Source organism: Salvia miltiorrhiza, chromosome 2 (assembly GCF_028751815.1).
Source record: "Salvia miltiorrhiza cultivar Shanhuang (shh) chromosome 2, IMPLAD_Smil_shh, whole genome shotgun sequence".
Taxonomy (NCBI): domain Eukaryota; kingdom Viridiplantae; phylum Streptophyta; class Magnoliopsida; order Lamiales; family Lamiaceae; genus Salvia; species Salvia miltiorrhiza.
In genome coordinates, this window is record NC_080388.1 from 67,763,216 (window position 1) to 67,780,991 (window position 17,776).

General features: G+C 32.1%; 1 protein-coding gene across 1 annotated transcript; it reads left to right on the forward strand.

Moving 5' to 3' along the window:
• Nucleotides 1-15,709: 15,709 nt before the first annotated feature.
• Nucleotides 15,710-17,545, forward strand: LOC131008513 (CBL-interacting serine/threonine-protein kinase 5-like). The gene has a single exon (XM_057935384.1). The coding sequence runs from the start codon at nucleotides 16,075-16,077 to the stop codon at nucleotides 17,386-17,388; it is 1,314 nt and encodes a 437-aa protein (XP_057791367.1). The 5' UTR covers nucleotides 15,710-16,074; the 3' UTR covers nucleotides 17,389-17,545.
• The last annotated feature ends 231 nt before the right edge of the window (nucleotides 17,546-17,776 follow it).

Below are 17,776 nucleotides of genomic sequence, written 5' to 3' on the forward strand. Positions count from 1 at the left end.
ACATGTATGATTTTTATTTTATTTTTGATAAACTAACATAATCAAATAAAGAAATTTAAAGGTCGCACCACAGGGGACTCGAATTCCCAAGACCTTTGGACTTGTGCATTAACCTCTTACCGCTTGGCCAACACACGTACACTAAATATGTATAATTTTGCACACAAAAATATGTTGCCACAAGAAATGCAATGCATTTTTGTGTTCAATTGTATACATAATTAAGCTGCAGCGGTGAGCAGCGGCTAGAGGTACTTGTCGAGTCGCCTAGTGTAATACTCCCTCCGTCCCGCGAGTCTTGACACGTTTGGGTTCGGCACGGGAATTAAGGAGTTGTAGATTAGTGTTTTAAGTGTGTAATTAATAAAGTATAAAATTGATAAAGTAGGAGAGAGAAGGTAATAAAAGTGATAAAGTAGGAGAGAGAATATAATAAATGTGATAAAGTAGGAGAGAGAAGGTAATAATTATTGCCAAAAAAGGAAACGTGTCAAGATTCGTGGGACGGCCCAAAAAGGAAAACGTGTCAAGATTCATGGGACGGAGGGAGTATATTTTTGTGTGCAATGTTATGCATATTTGTGTTTTATTATATGAATATTTGCATTCAATTATATACATTATATGCATAATCAAGGCGGTCAACGAGTAAAAAAAAATTAAAATAATAATTTTTTTTATTTATATTTAAAATTTTTATTCTTATTTTACACATGCATGTATTTTGCCTTGAAAGGCCTTCGAGGCCTTCTATCACGTGTCACGTTAAGGCTATTGGAACTCAACCCTATATATATATATATATATGGAGGACGGATGAACTATATAAATTAAAGGGGTGGAATTAAAAGTACCCACCCTCATAATATGTGGGTATTTTTCATAGACATATTATGGAAGTGGGTATTTTAATATATTAAGTCTAAAGATTTAAATATTAGACATAGCATTAAATTTTTATAAAAATAGATATTTTTAATTAAAAGTTATACTTAGGAGCATTTTTACCTATTGACGCTAAATTTGAATACGAGACTAGTCAACCAAGTCAACTTTACCAGTTATCCAAAATTGACAGCTGAAAGAAAATAAAAGGTGAACTTTCATGCATCAATTCTAAATACACACCAAAAAGAAAAAAAGATTTATTGTGGATAAGACAATTATAACTAATTGTAGAATGTGTGTCCCCGCAGTTTGATTACTACTAATTTTCTGCTCAACAAATTTGACACGCCTTTTCTTTATTCTTTATTCTTTTGGATTTTCTTGGTTTGTTTTACGTGAACTATATAAGTCTATAACCCATAATTTATATATGGATGGGGTAGTGTTACTACGAGGGTCTAGCCACACGATTCCTTGACTTGCTTTAAAAAGATTATTATTATTATTATTATTATTATTATTATTATTATTATTATTATTATTATTATTATTATTATTATTATTATTATTATTATTACCTAAAATAAATAAAAAATGGTTTTTGGAGGTGGGGGGATTCCAAATTTTAATCACTATTTTTTAAATATATAAGATGTGGTGCAATGTATAAGCATCTAGCATCATACTTGTAATTTATAGGTACAAATATGTAATATTTTATCCTTCCTTGATATATGTATTTTTCTCAATAGAACACGAAAAAAAAAACGGAGCAAAAGTATGTATGAGATGATTGTAATAGAAGGAAGTTTCAAGCATTGGAACTACTTCCCTTGTCCCAACTAATTTGATCAATGTTCTTTTTTGGATCGTCTCAACTAAGTTGATTTTTTTTTTTTATATGGAAAAGATCTTTGTCACTTTATTCACTCTATTCATTTTATTACCACACACACTTAAAACACTAAATACTAACTTTTTAAATCTTATGCCGAAAGGAAATTGATCAACTTAGATGGAACAGAGGCCAGAGGGAGTATAAATGATGCTTCTTTATATTATATATACATTAATGTTTCTTTATACAAACAATAATATGATTTATGTTGATAATTTTTATATATTAATTTTTTTATAAATTAATAATTAAATAAGTAAAATTAATAACTGTTCTACGATGGACTCGAACCCAATCCTTTAATTATTAATCACTCTACCGCTAGACCAATACATGCATGCACACTATATATTAGTACTTTTTTTGTGACAACTATAGATCACACAAGGATCAATGGTCCAAAATTATTTTTAATTAAACACTGGGAAAAAGTTATACACTCCCTTCGTCCACAAAAATTAAAGAAGTCCTAAGGGCTAAGGGAGGTCGACACAGATTTTAAGAAAATGTAGTTTTTTTATTTAGTGAGTGAAGAAAGGGCACCATAAATTGAAAAAAATTTGGATTCATGAATATCAATATGTGTTTTCAAAAAAGGAGTTGAGATATGTTTTCGTGGATGAACAAAACTGACAAACTAAAATTTATTTTTACTTTTTTGTGGAAGAAGGTTGTACCGGATATTTGTAAAGTTTTTATCATGACCTAATCAGAATAAATTTTCAATTTTTTTTCTAGGGAAAGAGAGAGAACTTTATTGATCACAAGTGCATGGTAAATGGAAATGACCCTCCACAGCCAACGGGGGTCATTCCAAACATGTTGTGAAAGTAAACCTCTCGCAGCCTTAGCTAGAAAATGAGCTATGGTATTACATTCTCTTTTAACATGAAAGAGTTGAAGATCCGACATCGACGACAGTTCATCACGGCAAAAAGTAGCCAAAACGCCCACCTCAGAAATATTCCTTTCACCCGAAACAATCGCCTCGCAAGCACGCTTGCAATCGGACTCCAACCGACCGCAGGAAAGACCAAGTTCTTTAAGCCACGACAACGCCTTCTTCCACCCTATGAAGCCATAATCTCGCCTTCTTCCACCCACCCTAAAATCGAGACCACCCAGTTGCTTGTCAACACATAAACGGTCCCATTTCATCCAATTTATACCACGGCCAGTTCCACCCTTGTTACTCCACCAGAAACTATTCATAAGTTTTTCCATATTGCCTGTTAAATTGGTAGGTAAGGAGAAGATACCCATACAATAAGAAGGAATAGCCTGGGCTACGCCTTTGATTAAAATCTCATTTCCAGCCTTTGATAGTTTCTTGTTTTGCACCCTTGAATCTTGTTCCACATACGGTCACGGAGATACTGGAAAATCTCCTTATTATTTCGACCCACAAAAGAAAGAAGCCCGAGATACTGACCAGTATTAAAAGGAGTAGAGACGTCAAGAACCGAAGAGGTCTCCATGCGAGTCGCATTCTCAATGTTGTGGCTAAAGAAAATCCCTGATTTTTTATAGTTGATAGCTTGATCTGAAGCTACTTCATAAGCGCTTAACACCTTCTTGAGATTGGCACATTCACTCGGTGTGGCACGGCATAAAAAGATGCAATCATCCGCGAACATTAGATGTGAAACGGTCAGACCCCCGCGATCCATCTGAATACCGTGGAGACTGCCGCTAGCAACCTCGTGTCTAACCATAGCCGAGAGACCTTCGACACATAAAATGAAGAGATAGGGGAAGAGATGATCCCCTTGCCTAAGCCCTCTCCCCGGGTAGATTGGACCAGCCGTCGTACCATTAACAAGAACTTCATAAGAGACGGACCGAACACACAGCCGCATCCACGAGCGCCACTTCTCACAGAAACCAAGGCGACTGAGAATAGCCTCAAGGTAGTTCCAATCAACGCAGTCGTAAGCTTTCCTTATGTCAATCTTGAGAGCAAGGCTGCCATATTTTCCTCTGGTGTTGCGTTTCATAGAATGAATTGCCTCAAAGGAAATGAGGATGTTGTCTTGAATGAGCCGCCCCTCCACGAACGTCGACTGAGCTTTATCAATAAGACCCGGGAGAGCCGCTTTCAGCCTGTTGCAAAGAGCTTTGGACAAGATTTTATACAGGACATTACAAAGAGCTATAGGGCGCAAATCCTTCATAGTAGATGGCGACTCGACCTTAGGAATAAGTGAGATCAAGGTATGGTTGAGATTAGGAGGAAACTGCTCACTATTCAGCCACAAAGTGTAGCATTTGACAATATCAGGACCAAATACCGCCCAAAACTTCTGGTAAAATTTTGGATTAAAACCGTCCGGGCCCGGAGCCTTGTCCGGATGCATCTACATGACAACAGTTTTAAATTCCTCCTCCATAAAAGGTCTACTAAGAGTTTCATTCAGAGTTATTTTAAATTTGTTTCATAGAGTTATTTCAAATAAATGTTTTATAGAGATATATTAGTCCTTCTTGTTTGTGCTATCATTATCTAGCTAGTGTACTTCCATGATACATGTGTCTTACAATAGCTAAGTTACATCCAATATTATTAACTTATTCGTTTGTTAGTTCTCGTCAACATTTACTTTTGTCTGCTGCTTTTTCAAAATTTGTAAGAATTATCACTTTCTTGTAGACTAAAACTCGTGCAATGCAGCCAAATTAACTACCTCCAATTTAAAAGATTCCCCATCTTTCATACTATTCACCTCAATTATTCGGCAAGTGCTCATTTCTACATATATCCGGATAAATTATTATTTTATAGAAAAATTCAATATTTCACAACAGTGACTTTTTCTTTCTAACAACTAATATGGCCTAAAATCCCAATACACAAAAGAGAAAATATTAGTAAGAGATTATGTCTCTATTTTTTAAAATCATGTGAAATTAAATTTCAATTCAAAATTAACTTATATACAGTACTTGACCTCGCCCTTCTAGATTGACAATTAATATATATATATAAGCATCAAAATTCCGATGAGAAAAATAAAAGCATCAAAATTTTGGTCCAAGAACATCACACGTGCAAGAAACGTTGGCCTATGATGCAATGCATGATATCACTAAGCAATAATTTTCTTTCTTTTCTTTTATTAATTATTATATCACTATCATATACTATTACCCGATTTTTCTTCTTTCACCAAAACTTCGGTTTGTATTCTTGTGCACTGGTCGTTGGACCTGTGCTTTATATTCTTGTTTCTTGTCGTCTATTTTTTTTTTATTTTTTATTTTTTGTTGTTGCCATCATCGTCGTCTGTCTCTATTGTCAATATACTTTACTCACTAGTTAGTCTATGTTTTCTGTTCAATAAATTAAATAGTCAAATGATAAATTTATATTTTAATTTGCCCAATATATGTATGTATCAGTGAGTTACATGTCAAATACACAGATTAATAAGATGTGAACAATATTTATGTTTATGGGCCTTGCACTCCCCGTTGTTTCTTTTGAAGAAAAAGTATTCTACGAGGACGGACCAAATTCAATTAGAGTTTATTAATTTCATTTAAAATTTATTAATTATATATATATTTAGATGTCCTCATAAGAGAGCACCTCTGTTTTTATTTTTATTTTAAGCCGAGACCACCTCTGTTTTGATAATACGGTTAAATTCTAATTAGAGTCGTATTGTGATTACTAAACAATAAATTCTAATTGAACTTAATTAAATTTAATTAGAACTGATTATTATTTCAATAACTAGTATTTTCCCTCGTGCGATGCACGAAAATAATTTTGTATATATATATAATAAAATATATATACTATATATATATATTAAATAGTAAATCAATTATAATAGTTATAAATATTTGAAAAATTACAAGTACAAATACTTTTTATAATTAAAATATTTGTAGTAGAATATATGATAAAATATGTAATTTTCACAACGCTAGTATTTTATATTTTGTAGAGTATTTTCATATAAATGTTAAACCAAACATTAAAAGAATAAAAATTAATTGTAAGCTAATAAACATACCACCTAGATTTTGCATACCGAAAAAGTTTATTTCCCCATCAACTATTATACAAAAATACATTTAATTGCATGTTATAAAAAAAAGAGCAATTAAAAAATAAATATCGTACTGATTTTGATATTTATGTCGAAGAACAAATTACTCTCCTACGACTCCTCCAATGTTGAATCAACATTTCGGTCGATATAATTTATTTCTTTAAAAATGAGTGGGCAAATTGTGCATCTAACATTACTATGTATAGTGTATCCAACTAACCATCATTACATTTTTTTTAATATAATATGTATGTCAGTTAATGCATCAGCTAGCATCTAAAACATGCAGATTAATTACTCATTTCCCATTAATTTTCAAGATTAGTGTTAAAAATGGATTAACAAATTCAAGTAAAAATATATAAAAAAAGAATTTTTGTAATGTTTATGCAATACCTTTGCTAGGCATTTCTTCAATATTTAAATCAATAAGTCCACCATCTTCGAACAATTCACCATTTGTGGAAGAAAAGTTTTTATCCACTAATTCGGCATTTGCTTGAATTAATATCAAATAATTGTGTTCATTTAATCTCACAGAGCAAATTATGATGATAATTGATAATGATTAATTAAAAAATATCATGGCCAACAAACTTATGAATAAAATTATCATCTCAGTTACAATATAATAAATTTTATATGAAACAAATCATATATAAAAATCAATAAATTAACATAAGAACTAAAGCAAATAAATTATTTCAAATTATTTGTGTAATCACCTGCCAACTAAGAATAGTGTCCATAATCATTTCTTTGATCTAATTTACCATTCCATTTAAATTCGTTTGATTTTTTTCTTGGTAGAAAAATATTTCAAATTTCATATAATACACATTAAATTTATAATTATGGTAATAAAAAAAAATGAAATACATTTGAATTGTCTTTTATGCGTAAACTTATGATGAATGAGGTTATTCCGAGCAAAATGAATGTTCTAAGTTAGATCGTCAAATTCTAATATGAATTATGTGATAATTTTCACCATAAAAAATATTATATCTAAAGCATTTTCATTGAATATGCATTATATATATATATATATATATATATATATATATATATCAATATATAAGTGAATTACGGTAATACAAGTGCCCATCTTTTTGATATACAGTAAAATACTTCTTCGAATATACAATCTAATTTTTCTACCTAATTATCTATAGCATGTGCATTATTTAGAGTATCAATTTGAATTTATAATTTGTGAATATGGATATACATATAAAATTAAATAAAAGACCATTCAAATATAGTTTTAGTAATTGATCGTTAGTTTTTATAATATATTAGTGGATTTATTTGAATTTTTTGAATGGGTTAATGTGTAAGTGAGATAGTGGGGTTAGTGGGATATAATTTATTTGTAACCTTCATGTTGAATATATTTTCAAAATTGCCATTCAAATCAATTTCAAATTGATTTGAAATCAATTTCTAATTGAAAACTGCTGTTTTAATATAGTATAGATAGTTAATCATTGCGACATCCGCACACAAGCTTTGGCGTTTAATATATAAAACGGTGTTTCCAATTTCTTATATTTAAATCTCTTGTGAAGTTGTGATCAATAAAAACAAAAGAGAAGCAAATTTCAAGTAAATCTTTTAAGATGATTTCTGTATTATTCATTCCTCTCAGTTTCTGTGATTTTTATCAAAAAAAAAACAAAGAAAGAAAAAGGTTGGCCCAAGGTTGGAGTATTAAAAGCTTGCCATATTTTAAAGTGAATTGAGTTTTGTGAGGTGGAGTTTGTTATTGGGCTGTGTTTAATATGTCTTGCCCAATAAAGTTAGTTGGTCTGATTTGGGTCAAGTCCAGTACCCAAATTATTTTCTTTTGAATGTAGAAGTCCAATGGTTGTTCCCATTTCGATCTATTTCCTAATTAGTTTTGTTGTGTTTAATCTCCAAGCATATGTCTACATATAATAATAATTCCATCCAACAATAAATCTACATTGAAAAAGTTGGAAGTGGGGAATGGACTATGCAAATATTGCAATAATAGAGAATGAAATCAATGTATAAATTATCGGTACATTCCCTCTTCTTTTCTCAAAGTCACATTCATATCATTTTGTTCACATTTGTAATTCTGCGCAATAACTCATAATTGGACAAAGATCGAACTTGAATAAATGTAATTATTGGGCTAAAATTGTCACAAAACTATATACATGCACATTGAGATACTATAATTTATGTCTTAACTTTACCTACAATCCATCCATATCCGCATCTTATCTCAAGTACAACTGGGTCAACCATTGATGTTAAAATATGAAATGTAGATTGGTTCAATATTTCTGCATTGAGCAATCATTTGCATTATCTCTTAGTTTTCAAGAAAAAGTAGATAAGATGGACTATTGTGTATCCATCACACATGATGTGCGTCCAAAAACATACTAATTATCCAGTTAATGCGCATTACTATTTAACTCGTTGCTATTAAGGGATAAGAATTATCCCTAGATGAGGAGCATAATCAAATTTATATGCTGTGATCACGACAACCAAGTTATGATTAAGAAAATCATTTCTGGATAAGTAGGGATCAGTACCTACTAATTAGTGTCACTCAAACACAAACTGATTATGAATGTTTTTGTCAATTCAAACGATTGATATATTATGATTTATGAAATCCTTAATTACATATTAGTTTATAAATTGGATTAGTTGTGCGCCAACCTATTAATCTAGGCAAAACATATATCCTAAGGTCTTTGTTCTTCTATATTATGTTTTAGTAGGCAATTTACAATTTTTTAATTTTAGCAAATCCTGGTATAGTACTCATAATATTGATACCATCAAATACTTATTTAACGGATTTTATAAACTTTTCCGTTAACTAAATGACACATTAACTCATTTTTATTTAATTAAATTCTCTGTCACATTTTTTTGAGAAGAAAAGATAACTTCTATTTATCATATTCACCTACTGTTCACATCCATTATTGTAAGAACAAGACTATAGTGCCTATGCTTGTGTGCGTGTGTTGACCTAGCGGTAGAAGGTTAATGTTTAAGACTTGAGGTCTTGGATTCGAATCCTCCGTCGCGCGATATTCAAAATTTCTTTATTTACATATATAATTTATCAAAAAAGAAAGAAAGATTGTAGTGCCTTTAAAAATCAATAAAAAAATAATAATATTGTAAGAACAAGACTGTAATGCCTTTAAAAATTATTTAAAAATAATATACGTGCATGCATGGTGTTACACTGCTAGTCTAACGGTTGAATGATTATGCTTAAGATCAAAGTCTTAAATTCGAGTTCACTATAACACAATTTCTATACGTCTACAAGAGACAAACTCTATGATTTATCAATGCATCATATTAATAGTCCTAATTAACTAGAAATATAATCAATCTAAGATCTAGCAGTATGGGGATCAAATATATAACCACCATTCAAGTAGCCCACTAATATTACATTTTGATTTCTTTCGAAAAATCTACCAAAGTCTCGTGAAGATGTGTTTAACGTTATTCCAGTATGTCCCCTGAATGGATAAGCAATGAAACTTGCTAACAAATTAACTACTAATGTTATACTATTAGATTTAATAGAATAGTAATCCAGTACAGTTAAAGTAGAGTAACCTATGGTCATAAAATTAAATTATCACTTTCTGATGTTACTTTTAATTAAAATATAATAAAATTTAAGAAGCGTTGTCGATTAGATTTTATTAATGGGAGATTAATTAATTTTAAAAGAAAATCAAGATTCTCTTTGAAGATATGTTCGCATAAGAACAAAAAATTGACTATTAAATATGTTGTTTTGACGTGCATCTTTAAAAAGTTTACTTAAACGTGATTATATTTTTCATGATTAATATATACTCCAGTTGATGATTGGAGAGTAATGATTGTGTCTTAATTTATTTGTACGAAGGTGTTTTGATGGCAGAAGATAAATAATAAATACTTCGTCCGTCTCTTTAAAACATAGTACTTACTATATTTTTTAAGGCACAAAGTTCAAAAAATATTAGATAAATATATGTGACTGTGCGAGTGACAAATAATTTTTCATTTTGTTGTAAATAGAATTATGTTCAAAAATAAAATAAAAATAAATTTTTTTTGAAGACGTATCAAAATAAAAAATTGCACATATTTTTAACAGACAAAGGAAGTACTATCATTCTTAGAGTTTGGCAAAATGCATATTGAAGTCCTAAATGATTAGTCTATCTTTTAAAAGGTTCTCAAATAATCTCTCCCTCATACTTCAAGTGTCATGTTTTTCTTTGAGGCCTCACTTCAAATGTACTAGTATTTTGTTTTAGGAGAAAATTAGGCACAATGTTTTTTCACATACTATGTTTTAATAATTAAGTGAGAATCTTTACGGTCCATCATTTTTTAATTTTATGCAAAACTACTTAATCATATAATTAATCTCCTCCTAAATAATCGTACCTAAAAAAAACAGCAAGATATTTAAAATGAGACCAAAAGAATAATTTTTTTCGAGAGATGTCTAACTGGAGATAAATTGACTTATGAGTTTCTTTTAACTAGTTTAAAAACTTATTAAAATAAATAATTTAAAGAATTATACTGTATATCGGGTGGTTAGACAGACTACAAACTTATTTTAGAATAAAATTATAAATTATGGTCAATGAGGCATTGCTCTAGTGGCAAAGTCGAGACACCCAAAGAGTCAAAGATTCTCATTTGTGAAAGGTCTTGTGGTTTAATCTCGCTTGCATTCGGTGATGTTTTTCCACTTTTAGGTGGTGGTGGTGATGTAACTCCGCCTGCGTGCGGTGCACGGTTGTGTGGTGTTGAGGTCTTTTTCCCACTTTTTGGTGGTATTGTATTTTCGCATACATGCGGTGTAATTTTTCCCACGATTTTCAATTTTACTGCAGGATGTTATCGATCTTAATCATATCAGGGCCTCTCCTAATAAAAATGAGGCCCTCGACGAAATTATAAAAATGGACCCTTAATATATTAGCGCATCAATGTATTACTCCCATGAGATGCACTTCATCTAGCAATTTTACTTATAAAAAATGACTTCATCAAACAATTTTACATTCAAAATCATCTACCACATCGTTCAAATTTATGTTATCTACAATCTCATAATCTCTTTTTCCACATAACTAATATTACTCTCGTGAGATGCACAGTAAAAAATTTATATTTTTTAGAATATTATATTTAGAAAATAAAATTTTATAAGTTATTTATATTATTATACTCTAATAAAGATAATAGCATTCAAATGAAGATAAAACCATCTTATAATTGGGGTATATAAAATGAATGACCAAGATCTTGACAAAATCTTTTTAACTAATGATTAATATTATTATCTATTTTAAAAAATTCCACCAAAATATCTAGATATTTTTTTTTCAAATTTTCTATTAATTTTGAAAGGTTTTTTTTGGAAATTTTAATTACTTTTACTGATTTGCATTTCATAATATATTTTTTTTGAGGCGTTAATCCACAAACTATTAGTGAATTTAATTTGCTATTTTTTCAACTATATAAAGTTGCAATATAAATACATAAATTTTAGCTCATTCCGGAATTTGCCCTGAATTTTAATTTCGTTCATACATGACATAATTAAAGATGATATAATATATACACATTATATTAAAATACCTTCTACAAAATTTCTACTAAAATATACACAATACTAATATATATATATATATATATATATATGTGTGTGTGTGTGTGTGTGTGTGTTAATATATTATATCTATATATATTTTTTATATTTAATGAATATACAGTTTAATTTTAAAATTTGTATTTTGATAAAATTAACAAATACAACCTAACAAAGATGAAATTTAAAATTTGTCATGATCAAGGATCATAACATTTTAAAATTTGTTTACTTTATTTTTTTTATATATATATATATATTTTACTATATAGTATTATTTGTGTGTGTATATATATATATATATATTTTATTATAACAATTTAATGCAATTACAAAGATTAAACTTATATTTGTTCATTAAAGAACTCTTTAGCTTAAAATATAAATTTGTAATAAATTTTTAGTATGTTTTTGTATGAATTTATTATTATTATTATTATTATTATTATTATTATTATTATTATTATTATTATTATTATTATTATTATTATCTAGAGTAGACGAAATTAATTAAAAAATAGAAACAAAAAATTATTTCCAAAAATAATAAGGTGATTTTTGGCGAAAAAACATAACTTACTATTTTTGAAAGTGATTGAGCTTATATATATATATATATAAGCTCAAATACGTTTTCAACAATTTTAAATTTGAGAAGCTCCTTTAAGAACAGTAAGTCAATAACTGGTCAGCATAATTTTATATTTTAATTTGAACTTTGAAGTTTTAATATAATATAAATTTGACAATAATTTATACTCCCTCCGTCCCATTGGACTTGTCCCATTTGGTTTCGGCACGGTTATTAAGGAGAATATTGTTAGTGTTTTAAGTGTGTAGATAATAAAAGTATAAAATTGATAAAGTATGAGATGAAAGGTGATAAAGTAGGAGATAGAATACAATAAAGTGATAAAGTATGAGAGAGAAGATGATAAAGTAAGAAAGAGAATGTGGAAAAAGTGATAAAGTATGAAATGGAAAATAATTAAGAATTTTTATTGTTTAGTTAATTGTTACCATTTATAGAAATGGGACAAGATCGTGGGACAAATAAAAAAGGAATACGGGACAAGATCAATGGGACGGAGGGAGTATTACCTAATATTTTCTAATATATAAAGTCTATAATTAATGAGATATATTTAAAATTTTGGACCCTCAAAATTATGTTATAAAATTATCATCAAATTAATTTGAATTTGATTTTAAATTGAATTTTGAATTTTTGACAATAAATTACGTTATCTAATATTTTTTAGTATACATAAATCCTATAATTAATGTGATATATTAAAAAATTGAGCCCTCAATATTTTGGGGCCCTGGGCTGTCGCCCATGCCCGCCCGCCTCATGGCCGGCCCTGAATCTTATTGTTCTAAATTTCCTTACCAAAAAAAAAGTGCATGCCGATTAATCTTTGAAATTAACTCGGCTAGACTGTGGGAAGGGTGATCAACAATGATCACCTCCTATCACAACTAATAACACTTCTATATCTATAAATCCGTAATTCTAGATATAATTGATATGTTAAAATAGTTTAGAATTTTAAGTGAAATTATGTTCCAATTAAGTTGATCAATTTCTTTTTCATATGAAATTTAAAAAAATAATATATAAATTAACAGTATTAAATAAAAAAAAATTTAAAGACCGCCGTAGGAAACTCGAACCCAAAACCTTTAGCGTTAGGCATTAACCCCTTACCGCTTGAGCAACACACACACAAAATTTAAGAAATTAATGTCTTAAGTGTGTTTGGTAATGGCCTAAATAAATGATTAGATATTTCTTTGCTTATATTTATTTCATATAAGAAAATTAATCAACTTAATTGGGACGATAAAAAAATATTGATAACGTTAATTCCAACTAAGGCAATATTCAAAGCATACATAAAACGTTAAATCTATTTGGACAGGCCTAATATGTTAATTTTTTGGGCCTAAATTTTAAAGGCCCAGCCAGTCCAGTTGCCTAACTTATCAATTTTATTCTGCCAATTGAGAATTGGACATTATTTGTTTTCACCAAAATTCTGGTGCGGACGTCTGCCACAATAATTAGTTTATTCTGAATTACAATTAGGGATGTGAATTAGTAATTCATTAGTGTATAATTAGCGGTTAATTAGTAGTATTTGTTAATTCTTAATTTATTCTCAATAAAAGTCCACTAGTATTGAAAAAATTAAAGTGCTTGGTGTCAATAATCATCTTTAATATGAATATAAAGCGCAACTCAATAGGTAAGATGATTCTCTTCCAACCAATAAATCGGGGATTTAAGTTACTAAAGGGGAAGGGGAACCATTATTAATAATTTTTAAAGAAAAAAGCTATCATCTTTAGCACTACTTGAATTATGCGGTGATTGATGATTTAAGGATTATCCTAACCACTATGTTGATTGTTTCCTATAACTACTTCATTTATTAAATGAGTTGGTCTTTTGTGAGACTGGTCTTATGAATGAGACCGGTTCTCATTAGGAGAGGGCGTGCCCACGCGAGCAGGACTCGAGAGCGGCTATGGCAAAGCCGCGATCGCGGCCCAGGGCACGGCCGCGAAGTGCATATATGTACTGAAAAAAATGTAATATAGAATTACATTTCTTCACATCAATAGTTATTTTTTATTACGATGATAATTGCTTGACATATAAATGAAAAATATTAGTCTCGTGGATAAAAATAACAATTGTCGTGAAAAAATTTAATGTGTGACAAACATTACCTTTTTTTTCATGTTTAATAGTCCCCCCGTCACGAAAGAACTTCCTATCTTTTCTGTTTGGGACGTCCACAAAAAAGCTTCCTACCTATTTTTTGACTATACACCACCACTTATAATTACTTACTTTTCACTTTTTCACAACTCTCAATATTAATTCTAACACATTTTCACCACTCCCAACATACTCAACAACTTTTTATCTATTCTCAATACACTCAACAATTTTTTTCTGAAAACTCGTGTCACTCCTTCCTAGATAGTTTTTTCATGAACAGAGAGAATATTACTTTTTCATCACAATAATAATTATTGAATTATCCGACCTATCCTAGACCCGCCCGTCTCACCCATACACTCAATATCACCGAAGTTTTTGCCTTTATTAATTCAATAATTCGATCTGTGTATCCAACTTATTTCCAATTAATTTCCTTCTCTGATTGATATCAATTTTCTAGATTCAACTTAACAAACAAATTCACAACCTAACACAATATAATAGATGAGCATAATATTAAGAAAAAACTCCATTATTATTAACATAACAACCCATAATATATTATAGCGGATGTTATATACCGATCAGCTATTCTTAATAGCATTGCTTCATTGGAGAATACAGTGCCAAAAAGTTAAAGAAAAACAATGCCATTATGAATTAGATTAATATTATATGTATATTGGGCCACTGTGATGTCCCAAAAAAAGCCTTCTTAATATAAAATTAAGTATAATAGTATTAACATCTCTTCCAAAAAAAAGTGTAATAGTATTAACATGAATGCTTGGTGTTATTCATTACAGCTCATAAACCACACTTTAGGTCGTGAAAATAATCAAGTACAACTTTTTTTTGTAGATTCGTTGGATTTAAAGCCACATTATGCGACCGTTACAATGTTCACACTATCATAATTAACTCCAAAACAAAACAATTTAATATTTTGTGTGCAGATATTTGATATTTCTCACTCTATGGGTTCTGCCGCTCCCCATGTATCAGACAAAACCATGTATTCCAATCACAACACTACAACACCCGACTCCACTACTACAATATCTTTTTCATTTTCTATTAAACATTACTATTATATTTTATAACAACGGCTAACAATTTATCACATGTATCTTATATTTTCATCATTAATTTATTAACTATATATAGATGATAATATTATATACGCTATTTAAATCTCAATTTTGAATTTTGTGCTAATTGGACTTATCTTTTAAAACCTTTTTGTAATTTCTTAATCTTTTTGTAATATTGAAATACAAAAAGAGGAAGGTTTGATTCAAAATTTCGAATAGAAGATAAATTTTCATAATTTCAATGGGATTCTCTATATATCGGTGTTTAAATTATTTATAAATTCTGCCAACTAATGCTTCTTTTGTTTTCTCATTTTTTTTTAAGCAGAAGAAGAGGGAGCCGTGGAGATTAATGAGTATTTAGAGAAATATTTAAATACACATAATATATAGAATTCATGATTAATTAAGAGAATAAAAAATGAAATAATGCTGCAGGTGGCCCATTTCCCTTTCACAATACCACTATAACTTGTAGCAGCCCAAACCACCTCTCCCTCTCTCTCCCAAGAGAGCAAAAACAAAACAAAAATAAATCTCTACTGCGCAACCACACTAAAACGCCATTCCACCACCGCTACCGCCACCGCCGCCGTCTCAAATTAGACGTATGGGCAATATATTGGGCCCTTTCTCTCTTCTACCACCTTCAAATTGATTGCCCAATTCACTCAATACTCGGACCTAATTAGGAAAGTCTCAATTCTCCATCCATGGAAGACCACCAAACATGCGGCGGCCGCAACATCATCTTCGGCAAATACGAAATGGGGCGCCTCCTCGGCAAAGGCACGTTCGCGAAGGTGTACCACGGCCGCGACCTGAAGACATCGGAGAGCGTGGCCATCAAAGTGATTAGCAAGGATCAGGTGAAGCAGGAAGGGCTAATGGAGCAAATCACGCGCGAGATCTCGGTGATGCGGCTGGTCCGCCACCCCAACGTGGTGGAGATAAAGGAGGTGATGGCCACGAAGCAGAAGATCTTCTTCGTGATGGAGTACGTCAAAGGCGGCGAGCTCTTCGCCAAGGTGGCCAGGGGGAAGCTCAAGGAGGACGCCGCCAGAAAGTATTTCCAGCAGCTCGTCAGCGCCATCGATTTCTGCCACAGCCGCGGCGTCTCGCACCGCGACCTCAAGCCGGAGAACCTCCTCCTCGACGAGGACGGCAACCTCAAGGTTTCCGACTTCGGTCTCTCCGCCCTGCCGGAGCACCACCGAAACGACGGCCTCCTCCACACGCAGTGCGGCACGCCGGCCTACGTGGCGCCGGAGGTGCTGCGGAAGAAGGGTTACGACGGCGCCATGGCGGATATCTGGTCGTGCGGCGTCATCCTCTACGTGCTCCTCGCCGGATTCCTGCCGTTTCAGGATGAAAACGTGATGAAGATGTACACGAAGATTTTCAAGGCGGAGTTCTCGATTCCGCCGTGGATCTCGCACGAGGCGAAGCGGCTGATCTCGCGGCTGCTGGTGGCGAATCCGGAGAAGCGGATTACGATCGAGGCGATCATGAGAGTACCGTGGTTCCGTAAAGGATTCACGAGGCCGGTCGCGTTTTCGGTGAAGGAACCGTCTAATCAAGAGCCGATCGAGGAGAAAGAGCTGAAGAGATCTAAATCCTCGCCGCCGTTCTACAATGCGTTCGAGTTCATATCGTCGATGTCGTCGGGGTTCGACCTGTCGAATCTGTTCGAGAAAGGGAGGAGATCGGGATCGCTCTTCACGTCGCGGTGCTCGGCGGCGGTGGTGGTGGCGAAGCTGGAGTCGCTGGCGAATAAGCTGAATTTCACGCTGGTATTGAGCAAGGACTACAAGGTGCGGATGCAGGGTGCGGCGGAGGGAAGGAAGGGGAGGCTGTCGGTGACGGCGGAGGTGTTCGAGGTGGCGCCGGAGGTGGCGGTGGTGGAGTTCTCGAAGTCGGCCGGAGACACCTTGGAGTACCGGAAGTTCTGCGAGGAGGATGTGAGGCCGGCCTTGAAAGACATAGTTTGGAGTTGGCAAGGGGAGACCTGTTCTTGCCAGGGTTAGTTTCGTCATTTTCGCCACCCCCTGCCCCATTTGTGAATACGTTGTTACCCAATTTTGTGTGAGCTTAGTCCATGCAATCTTCTACGGTCTCAACATTTATGTACATAACGTTTTTCAAATGTTGATTTAGGGGCGTGTTTGGGCCTCCTTACAGATATGTGTGTGTTTTTGGTTCATGGCAGCTCATTTTGAAGATGCTAGGAATTGTGGTGCTTCTCATGCCTTGTGTGTGCTTGTTTTCGTAAGGCAAATCTGGTCCACAAATGCCTAATAATCATTTACTGGTCGTCACAACCAGCTCTCAACTCAATAATCATTTAATAATCGACATGAATCGAACCCAAAAACAAGAAAGAAAATGGAAAACTTAAAAGAGGAAGAAAAGATT

Excerpts from the sequence above, each read along its gene's own strand:
- LOC131008513 (XM_057935384.1), top strand. The coding sequence starts at position 16,075 with ATGGAAGACCACCAAACATGCGGCGGCCGCAACATCATCTTCGGCAAA.